The 10,414-nt window shown below is 27.5% G+C and overlaps 7 protein-coding genes across 8 annotated transcripts; 3 read left to right on the forward strand and 4 right to left on the reverse strand.

The window, feature by feature from the left end:
• Positions 1–661: 661 nt before the first annotated feature.
• OCT59_016757 (uncharacterized protein) lies at positions 662–2,348 on the forward strand (the record flags this gene model as incomplete). The annotated part of the gene is made up of 13 exons (XM_066145890.1): positions 662–692; positions 769–801; positions 880–907; positions 965–1,010; positions 1,081–1,122; positions 1,188–1,217; positions 1,304–1,380; positions 1,581–1,667; positions 1,732–1,753; positions 1,832–1,854; positions 1,928–2,051; positions 2,222–2,253; positions 2,327–2,348. The coding sequence occupies 13 exons, from the start codon at positions 662–664 to the stop codon at positions 2,346–2,348; spliced, it is 597 nt and encodes a 198-aa protein (XP_066003628.1).
• A 796-nt stretch (positions 2,349–3,144) lies between these two features.
• Positions 3,145–4,265, forward strand: OCT59_016758 (uncharacterized protein; the record flags this gene model as incomplete). 2 transcript variants are annotated; one of them, XM_066145892.1, is made up of 7 exons in its annotated part: positions 3,145–3,181; positions 3,280–3,481; positions 3,543–3,559; positions 3,751–3,807; positions 3,890–3,928; positions 4,007–4,042; positions 4,117–4,265. In XM_066145892.1, 7 exons carry the CDS (start codon positions 3,145–3,147, stop codon positions 4,263–4,265), a joined length of 537 nt encoding a protein of 178 aa, XP_066003630.1. The 2 variants fall into 2 exon arrangements, with proteins under 2 accessions (XP_066003630.1, XP_066003629.1); XM_066145891.1 differs by having other exon boundaries at positions 3,165–3,181; positions 3,338–3,481.
• A 385-nt stretch (positions 4,266–4,650) lies between these two features.
• Positions 4,651–5,088, reverse strand: OCT59_016759 (uncharacterized protein; the record flags this gene model as incomplete). Its single annotated transcript, XM_066145893.1, has 1 exon — positions 4,651–5,088. The coding sequence occupies one exon, from the start codon at positions 5,086–5,088 to the stop codon at positions 4,651–4,653; it is 438 nt and encodes a 145-aa protein (XP_066003631.1).
• A 78-nt stretch (positions 5,089–5,166) lies between these two features.
• On the reverse strand, positions 5,167–5,745 carry OCT59_016760 (uncharacterized protein; the record flags this gene model as incomplete). Its single annotated transcript, XM_066145894.1, has 3 exons — positions 5,167–5,195; positions 5,362–5,584; positions 5,650–5,745. 3 exons carry the CDS (start codon positions 5,743–5,745, stop codon positions 5,167–5,169), a joined length of 348 nt encoding a protein of 115 aa, XP_066003632.1.
• A 269-nt stretch (positions 5,746–6,014) lies between these two features.
• On the forward strand, positions 6,015–7,075 carry OCT59_016761 (uncharacterized protein; the record flags this gene model as incomplete). The annotated part of the gene is made up of 7 exons (XM_066145895.1): positions 6,015–6,053; positions 6,261–6,287; positions 6,349–6,382; positions 6,496–6,529; positions 6,722–6,784; positions 6,846–7,003; positions 7,068–7,075. The coding sequence occupies 7 exons, from the start codon at positions 6,015–6,017 to the stop codon at positions 7,073–7,075; spliced, it is 363 nt and encodes a 120-aa protein (XP_066003633.1).
• A 155-nt stretch (positions 7,076–7,230) lies between these two features.
• On the reverse strand, positions 7,231–8,252 carry OCT59_016762 (uncharacterized protein; the record flags this gene model as incomplete). The annotated part of the gene is made up of 3 exons (XM_066145897.1): positions 7,231–7,695; positions 7,844–7,989; positions 8,067–8,252. 3 exons carry the CDS (start codon positions 8,250–8,252, stop codon positions 7,410–7,412), a joined length of 618 nt encoding a protein of 205 aa, XP_066003634.1. The 3' UTR covers positions 7,231–7,409.
• Positions 8,253–8,312: 60 nt separating this feature from the next.
• OCT59_016763 (uncharacterized protein) lies at positions 8,313–9,448 on the reverse strand (the record flags this gene model as incomplete). Its single annotated transcript, XM_066145898.1, has 7 exons — positions 8,313–8,542; positions 8,612–8,641; positions 8,720–8,758; positions 8,856–8,909; positions 9,056–9,135; positions 9,203–9,239; positions 9,340–9,448. The coding sequence occupies 7 exons, from the start codon at positions 9,446–9,448 to the stop codon at positions 8,313–8,315; spliced, it is 579 nt and encodes a 192-aa protein (XP_066003635.1).
• Between the last annotated feature and the right edge of the window lie 966 nt (positions 9,449–10,414).

Genomic DNA, 10,414 nt, shown 5'->3' on the forward strand with positions numbered 1-10,414 from the left:
CATTTCAGACTGGTAAGCTTAGAAAAAAAGATTTTTAAATAGAAGGAGTATAGGAATATAATAACCTTCTATTATATTTTTTTTAGCTTCCAAGTTCTGACTTCTTTAGACCGCTGAACGGACTGTTAAGCTTCAGAAAAAAAGCTTTTCAAATAGGTGTAATTCTAATAATTTGGGTATTTTATATTTAAGATAATTTTAAATAAAAAAAATTATTATTTTAGGATGCCGTTGCTTGCCGAAACTGCTGAAACTGCACAGTATATCATATGATATTATGATATACATATAGTTTCAGCATTTCTTTATTCAGTTAAGCTCTGATCAGTTTTTTAACTAATCATTGATAATCTGCAAACATGCTTTTTTTCATTAAATAAAAAAATTTTTGACTTTTAGGTTACCGTCATCCATATTTTTTCAAACTGGATAACGAATATCCAAATCGTAAATATTATTAATAATTTTTTTTATTCTCTATATTATTAATCAAAAAGATGATTATAAATCAAAAATATAGATAATATTTAAACAATACAATATAAAGTAATAATAATAAAAGGCCGAAATATAGAATTTTGCTCATAATACCTGGTACCGAAGAAGTCACAAATTTGTATTTCATTTAATAAAGATAATTTTACAATAGATAATTATAGAAATGTTGTCTCCTAGGAACTTGGAAGAACCCGGTAAAGTATATGGGAAGGGTAGGCATTTAATTATATTAAAGAAACGTATTAACGTTTCTTTTTTTCATTTTTTTAGGTTACCAGTCTCCTAGAAACTTGAAAGAAACCGGTAAAGTATATGGGGAAGGGTAGGCATTTAACTGTATTAAAGAAACGTACTAATGTTTCTTTTTTTTTTTGTTTTTAGGTAATATAGATGTATTTATAGCTTACAGGTAAGATCAGATAATCAATTTTAACAATTTTAACAAAAAAATTATTCATTATTTTAGGACGTCGGACGCTGAAAAATTTATTTCATGGAATGCTCGTTGGATGGTCAAGATATCAAACTATCGGAACCAGTGATCATTGTATATAATAACGAGAATATGGAAAATATGGTTAGGAAAGATCTCAACCTCTTAGACGAACTGGACTTATACAAGAGGTGAGTTAAGTGGGTGTGATGTGTTAAATAAGAAACTTTTCTAACGTTTCTTTTTTCTTTTGTAGGAATGCCAGAAGCCAGACTTTGGGCGAAAGGTAAATGGGAAGGGCAGTTTTATCTTTTTTTAAAGTTTTTTCTTTTAATTTTTTAGAAATACGACTAATGTTTCTTTCTTTTATAGGGAACGCTGGACGAAGTTACAAATCGACTACCAAAACTAGTTTTCAGCATCTCATTAACGGCTGGGTTACGTTTCAGGTTAGTTATTGGATTATTATTAACTGCGATTTCAGTTAAACAAACTGATTTATTAATGATCCAACAATCTATTTTTTTTTTTTTCAAAAAAAACTTTTATTTTTAAATCGAAAGTCGGAGTTCAGAAGGTAAAAATGGAAATTACATAATATATTATAAAATATATTTTTCTGTTATTTACTAATACTTTTTGCTTTTAGAAACGAAATTCATACATGCGGTCCGTTGTGGACTTGTGGTATTACGAGAACAACAGGAATGAACTCTTTTAGCAGATTCTCTTCACAGTAGGTCCTTCGGGTGTATTAATGGCGTTATTAAACTATATTAATGCCTTTTTTTATTTTTTAGGTTCCTGGAACAACTTTTCACAGTAAGTTTTTTTGGATGGACATTAATGGCGGCATTATTAAACTTTGTTAACCTTTTTTTTTATTCTTTAGTTTTCTAGACGATTCTAAACAATTTTTTGTGGTAAGTTTCTTTGGGTGAGCATTATTGGTATTAATAGCAATACTAATGCTATTTATTTCTTCTTTTTTTTTAGGTTTCTAGACGATTCTTGGACAATTCGTATGGATGTTGATGGCGACACTGTTAAACTATATTACTGCCGCCTTTTTTATTGTTTTAGGCTTCTAGATGATCTAAACAACATTATATTCTTCATGGTAGGTTTTTTGTATGGTATTAATGACATATTATTTAATAATGTTAACGCTTTTTTTTCTATTTTTTTTAGATTTCTGGATGATTCTTGGACGTGGTCAGTAAATTTCTTTGGATAATTATGTGATGGCGTTAATTGTAATACTAACACCATTATTTATTATATTTTTAGGCTTTTGAACAATTTTTGGGTGAAACATCATGGTACGTTGGTTCTTTAAATGGTGTGATAATGGTGCTATTAAACAAAACTAATAATGCCTTCTTATTTTTGTAGGTTTTTTGGATGGGAAACATAGACGTGATGAGATATTAAAGACATCTGAGACGTATTAGAAGTTGTTTATTGAAATCGAACTAACTGGGACAATGTTCCAAACTATTAACAACATAGTTTAGAAAAATAAAATATTAATGTAACGCATATAATAAATATCTAGTTTTAAGTAAATAAAATAAATAAATGATGTTTATTAATAAATAATAATATATAATACACATAAAAATCAGTAAAATATCGGGATATATCAGGATATAATCAATGAAACATCATATTTCCCTATAAAAAGTCTACATCCTTAAACTGTACTAGTTTTATGGTTAAAATATCCTTATATAGTAATAATATTCTTAAAATATACTGAAATTTGTACGAACAGTATATTTAAAATAGTGTTCTATAATAATAAATAAGTTTAAATTATACGAAAAATATACTTAATTTTTAAATGTAATATTGACTGGTATTTTAAAATATTCTGATTAGATATGGAAAATATCCTTAAAAGTAATTTATCAGTAATTTAGGTATGTTAATATAATATTCTTAAAATATACTGAAATTGTACAAATGGATATTTAAAATAGTGTTTCGAATTGTAATATTTTAAAATATTCTGGGAAGGACTATATACTATTCGTATCGGTTTCACAAATGACCTGGTATGTGATGATGTGTCCTTAAAATATTCTGATCGAGTACATGAATATTTCGATCGGCAAAAAATTAAATAAAATAACGTAATTAGATTATTTAATTTTATAAACTAAATTTCTTTCTTTCTTTAAAAGACACGAATTATTTTTTGAAAAAAGATGTCAAAAACTAAAGACAAATGCAAGAATTGTGCAGGTAAAAAATGAGAACAAAAAAAAACAAAAAATAAAATGTGTGGCAATATAAATCGAATTTTATATCAATTTTTTTGAATCAATATTTCATAATTATAGATTTCGATGCCAAGTTAGAGTTCATTATTTTCATTATTTTTATTTTGTTTTTTATTAGTGCATTATTACTAAAAGTTTCAGAAACAATGCCACCGGGAGAACCAGGAGGACCATCACCACCAGTAATACTAGGAGGAATTATTAGGACAAATGGTTCTGGATTATCTTTAAAAATATCGATCTTTCTAATCTTAATAGCACGGTTGGTAAAGTCTTTCTGAAGGTTAGTTTTAAATTACTATGATTTTATATTTAATATATAGGCGAACACGGTATAGCAGTAATATTGAGATTTTGTTATGTATAATTATTATAAAGTTATTAATCCAATTTTCATATTTATATTATAAGCATCATGAGATATCGAAGGAAATTCAAACAAAAAACATGTTAGGGAAAGTGATGGTAGTTCTTTTTCATCGTTTCTTTTGTTGTTTACAAAAAGTAAAATTCTTCTTTACTTATTTATAGATGATCAAGTAGAAATATTAGAAATATCGGATACTAATAATACTAACGAAGATTTTTGTACGTTTCAAATTATGTCTTATAATCTTAATAATTAGAACAAACAATAATACTAAATTTATGTTTATTGTTTCTATATAAGGCTCAACCCTAAAAAATGATAAAAAAAGAGTGAAAATCGGTAAAATTTCATATTTTTTTTCTACTTTGTTGATTAACAAAAGTAATATTTACTTTTTGGTATTTTAAATTATATTAGGCAATACTTCGATATGTAAAAAAGTGACTAAACCGGGTATTGTATAATTAACAGAAAGCAAAACTTGTGAACTTGAATCTGAAGTAATATATATATATTTTTTTCTTTAGACAAAGAAAGTTTATTGGCTATTAGTAATATTGGAGATCCTATTATAGATTCATTATTCTATTCTTTGGGCAAATTGAAAAAAACTGGAGTTAAAAGTGTAGCAATGAATTTGGTTAATAATAGTATCCGATTTATCACATTAGACTGAATTTATAATTTTATATTATAAAATGTAAAAAAAAATAAATAAAAAATTATGAATGATTTTTACGTAGAATAATTAATGTAAGTAAATTATTCGTTCAATTAACTTTTCAGCTAAAATTTAAAGTCATGGGATGTTTATTAAGTTGCCAGCTGGCACAATATATACAAAATATTTTAATTTTACGATAAAATCGCAACTGTACTACGGCACTATCTTATTATTATTATAAAACTCATGATTTCATCATCAGTCACTCCTCCTTTCCATCATAGTCTCCTTCCTCTTCCTCTACGTCCAACCCCTCCTCCTCCTCCTCTCCTTTTCATCATAGTCTCCTTCCTCTTCCTCTACGTCCAGCCCCTCCTCCTCCTTTCCCTCCTTTCCATCATCGACCTTTCCCTTTCATGTCATTATGAATTTCCTCTACCTCATTATCGTCCAGTTCCTTTTCCTTTCCCTCCTTTTCCTTTCCCTCCTTTTCTTCTCCCTCATCATCTTCGTTAATTAAATCATCAAATCCATTTATCAAGGTTCCATTTTTTTTAGAGACCAAATTTAGCTTTGACATACATTTTTTTTTAATTGAATAATTCCCATTGATTTCCACCACTTTTAACATTAGACTTTTTTTAATTATACTTGCCAAAGTATAGAACCCATTCTCATCAATACTACAATATTGAAACCCCAGATATTCAATATTTTTATTGGTACCCTTTAATAATACCTCTAAAATATATATAACACCTTTTTTACATATCAAACAATCATTAATTATTAGTTGTTTTAAATCCGGCCAGTTAGCCAAAGATCGACTAAGCATTTTCGATGTTTTTTTAGTGAAAAAATTTATCTTCGAGATTAATAATTTGTAACTTCTTACACAAACTTAAAGACTCTATTATTCGACAAAGATCTGAGTTATAAAAGCTGTTTCGAGACAAAATTACTTTTGTTAGTGTAATTTTATGTTTATGTAGAACCATAGAAAGCAGTTTGGAACGCTGTTTTCCTAAAACATTTTCTTTTATTGAAAATGTTTCTAAATAAGAAGTTTTCCTTCTCGAATTCAATAACGATTCTAATATAACTGTACCTCCTTCGCCTAACCCCGCGTCGTCGATTATCAAGTGCTTTAAATTAACATTATTAGTTAAAAAAACTTTTAACGCCTTTGCACTGCTTTTTCCTAGTGCATTTTTACTAATTATCAGTTCTTCCAAATTTGTGCTTTCTTTAATTACTTCGCATATTTTTCTCAAAATTTCAAAGGTTTCTTGTTTGTTATTTTTAGTGAAGACACTCTCGAGGTTCAATTTCTAATTCAAATAAAAACTTTAGATTTATATTTAAAATATATCTTAATTTGTATAATAAGGTTAACCTTGAACTTGGTAGTTTTAAGCGTTTCGATTAGTTTGTCAATTGTATTATTCGTAATTCTGTTCTCACTTAAGTCGATTTCTGGCAAGATATCCATGTTTACGATATAAAATTGGATGTTGAAAAAAAAGGAAAAAAGAGAGTTAAAAGCATTTGCAGTTCATTAAGAAATTTCACACGATTCTCCATATTGCGGTTGAATACATAAAAAAGGAAAAAAAATCCTCGTTAATATGACCTAAAAAGAAATTTTACATGATTTACTATGTCATCAATCTTTTCATCATTACACCAGTATTATGCCCATAGTTAAATTTTAATTTATTAATTGTTAAGTTATTTTCGGTTTCTTCTCTTAGGAGAATCATGCGGCTTAAAACTAAGCGCATACATAGGATTGGTATCGTCCAAGACTCAGGTTTCTTCTTCTAGAAAATAAAATTTTCTTGAAGAGGATCCTGCGGCTTAAGACTGGGCGCATATCGATACTTGTTCTATCTTATTTATACACATTGTTTTTGCTGATTTTTATTTCTGAAGACTCATACTTCACGTATATTAATCAATCTATTACTCTATTTTATGTCTTCCTTCTATATAGATACTTGAAAGAAAAAACCATTTGGAACGGCCTTTCAGGTAATTAGGTGTAAATGTATTTATATTAAAAATATTATAACTAACGTTTTTTCGTTTTTAGAATCAGAACATCTGGACTTTGGAATGGACTTTAGGTAAATATGAAAGAAAAACATATTTTTGGAATGATGAACTTTCGGTAAGTTTCATCAATGTTTTTAAAATTTTTGTTTTACTGTTGTCTTACCATTATTTCTCCTATTGTCAGGGACCTCTCGCTACACTAAATTGAGATTGTCAAAGTGAAAACCTTCCCTTATTTGTTAAAATTGCCCTTATTTAAAATCAGCATAGTCAATTTTTTTACTTTATCTACGAATAATTAAAATTATCATTATACCTCCTAAAATATTAGCTAATATATCGTACTGTCATTGCTAAAAGTAAAAATTACTTTTACTAATTTACTAATTGTTGTTATAATATGACTTTAGTGACAGTAATAATCAAAGCTTTGATGTTCCATTTCCTTCAGTGTTAGAAGATACATCTAAAAGGTAATTGATCGATTATTTATAATAAAAAATATAACTTACATTTTCCTAATAATTACTTTAGCGATGATCAAATTCTTGATGATTATGATTATGGACCTTTTAAGATCATTGATAATTATGATAATGATAATTCAGAGACAGAAAGTGGTACTTCTGAAGAGTATGATGGTTTTGAGGAATTTGAAATAACAGCAGAAAAAGAGAATAAAATATGGGACGGTATGTTTAATATTATAAATTTAAAATTTTAAACTAGATCATTAATTAACATTTAATTTTTTAGATACATAAAAACGTATACATAAATAACATATCGGAGTTTTTTTCATGTAAAAATAGGCTAAGCCACAAATTGATTTATTTATTTATTTATTTATGATAGTAAACGATAGCAATTATAGCAAGTTTATTTAGCAAATATTAGAATGCGCAAACAATAAAAGATTGCATATTATTTAGCCTTTTATTCATGTAAAATTACTAAATTACTTATAATGCTAATTTATAAATCTGGAGATTGCAACGCTTTTCGAGTCCATTTTTTATCATTATAATATAAATTCATTCTAATTATAATGCAAAACTATTTGACTGCAAAAAAAATTTTTTTTCTCTCGTTTACTACCTACTCATTACCAACCATCTCGTCAAAATTAACCCCTGAAATATCAAAATATTCCTTAATAATTTCAATTTTAATCCTCTTGTTTTCCCTATTTCTTTCTTGAGTTTTTAATTCTTCGTCATAACTAATCAGCTTGCCTGTACAGACCAAATTGATCCATATTTCAAAGTTAATTGCCGTCTTTACTCCACTCTTAAAAAAACATGCGCTTAATTCTTCGAAAGAATCTAAAAGTCGCCAATCAAAATTGGCTACTTCTAGTAACCTGTATATACGTGGTGCTTCGCTGAAGCATCAATTCCAAATTCGGTAAAGAAATTAAGGGGTAAAATTGAGCAATTAATATTTTTGCTTGAGATTTTGTCGTCTCTGATTGTTTTCTGTTTAAGTTTATCTCACAAAAAGCCTGTAATTGTATGTATGACTTAAAAAACCTGACATGAAACCTTAGTTCCTTGCGTCTGGCCATTTCTTTATTTCCTTGCTCATTTGCTTCTCCCATTACGGATAAAAATATATTATCCGATAAATCTTTTGCAATCTTCTTGAATTCATCAGATAATTCAGTAAGTGATGAAGTCTTTTCTTGCACACGAATTGGTAAAATTTTAAAAGAACTGCAACTTTTTTGATTGTCATCAGAAATCAAATTAATACGTTGAGTACACGAAAAGATTGAAAATCTTGTGTTGAATTAATCTTTTCCAAATGACTAATGAGGGCTTCTCTATACTCTTCTTTTTTACTGAAGATTGACCTATCACGTATAGGTGGATTATTTGGCAATTTACCAATATAACCTAGCAGCTTATGCAAATCTTCCGCCAATCTTATACTTGCCATATCCAATTCTTTGAATTTCTTTAATTCGATAATATTTGCCTCGAAGCTGAGATCTGAGGCTTAATTATAATCATAATGAGGAAAACTGGCATTAATTGTTATATCATCGGAGTTAACGTGATTTGGCTTTATCACTAATGTTCCTGTGGAATCCATAAATCGTATATTATTATTAACCAAGTTCATTGTTACACTTTTAACTCCGGTATTTTTCAATTTGCTCAATGAATATAATAACGAATCTATTGTGGGACCTCCGATCTTATTAATGGCCAATAATATTTTTTCGTCTAAAGAAAAATATATATATTATTTCAAATTCAAGTTTCAGAGTTTACTTTCTGTGAATTATACAATACCCGGTTTAGCCCTTTTACGCATCGAGGTATCTAATATAATTTAAAATAACAAAAAGTAAGTATCTCTTTTGTTAATCAACAAGGTAAGAAAAAAATGCGAAAATTTACCAATTTTCGTTCTTTTTTTATCATTTTTTTGGGTTGAACCTTATACATTACAATAAATAGAAAATAATAAACATAAATTTAAATATTACTGTTTGCTCTAAATTACTAAGATTATAAGATATAAATTGAAACTTACAAAAATCTTCGTTAGCATCATCAGTATTGGTATCCAATACTTTTACTTGATCATCTATAAAATATAAATAAGAAAAAAGGAATTTACTTTTTGTAAATAAAATTGTGTTAATTAATAACTATTTAATAAACTTTAATATTACTGTTATACCGTGTTCGCACATATATTAAATATAAAATCATATTAATTTTAAAACTAACCTTGACCATGATCCTGTTCTTCATTCCTATCATCATTGTCAAATTCATTATTTATATTTGGTTTTTTAGTGCCATTATTACTAAAAGTTTCAGAAACCCCAACCCCGACACTAGGAGAACCAAAAGAACCATCGTCACTTGTAACACTTGGAGAAATTATTAGGACCAAATGGTTCTTGTTTATCTTTAAATATATCCAATTATGAAATATTGATTCAAAATTGAAGTAGATATTAATTGATTTATTAGAATTAGATACAAAATAAATAATTAACTTTGCAAACCTGTTGCAGGCTGTTCTGTTTCGGGTTGTTCTCCAGAATCAAAATTATAAGGTAAAATACTTTTTTGCAGCTGGATAATTGGTATTTTTAATGATCTTAAAGAGTCCATATTTTAAAATTGCGATAAAGGTGGTAGAAAGAATTCAGTATTTTTTTAAAAAAAGAAGAGAATTAGAGAAAGAAAAACCAAAAAATGAATTTTTAATTTTTTTTTTGATAAATTTATTAATCGTAATATGTAATTCTATTTCATGGCTTTTTTGCTGCGACATATTAATCGTAATATGTAATTCGATTTTTTTTGTTTGGACATATTAATCGTAATATGTAATTCGATATTGAATTACATCTTTACATCTTTTAATGGAAGCGGTGTATTTATACTTTAATGGCAAAGTGGATTTGATGAACCAAAAATGGAAGTGCACGCGTAAGATTTAATTGTGTTATAATAATGATGTTCCACCACCTTAGCGTGACACATTAAACTCTGTGCAACATCCACATTTCTCCCATTCGGTATTTTTTTTTCCGCAAATAAAAAATTTTCTCACTAAAAAAAAATGACAATTTTGATGGTAGCAGAATGTAACAGTTAGGATTGACAAAAAATTTTTTTTTCTCGTGTGAAAATAATTATTAGATATATAATAAATAAATAAAAAAAAATAATAGGTGGGTTATTAAACTTGCGCAATGTGCAATGCGATCATAAATTGAATCATTACGTTAGACGTTTTCGTCTTACGAACTGGGAGACCTAAAAAAATCTTCAGGTAAAGAAAATTTATCATTCAGTTACACGTTGATTTTTTTATTAAGATTTATTTGAAATATATATATATATATTTGCCGATTGACTTTAATATCACAACAGGGTTCGTACAGTATAACATATAATGTATAACGTCAGGTTAGGTCTGCATCATTTTCATTTACATTCATTTATATCTTTCTTTTTTTCATTCTGTCTTTTGGCTCTTTAGTCATTTTATTCGCTGTCTTTTGGCTCTTTAGTCATTTTATTCGCAATACCTGTAATTTTATTGCACTTTGTATTGTCACTACTCTTTGC

The sequence above is a fragment of the Rhizophagus irregularis genome, chromosome 25 (genome assembly GCF_026210795.1).
Source record: "Rhizophagus irregularis chromosome 25, complete sequence".
Lineage (NCBI taxonomy): Eukaryota > Fungi > Glomeromycota > Glomeromycetes > Glomerales > Glomeraceae > Rhizophagus > Rhizophagus irregularis.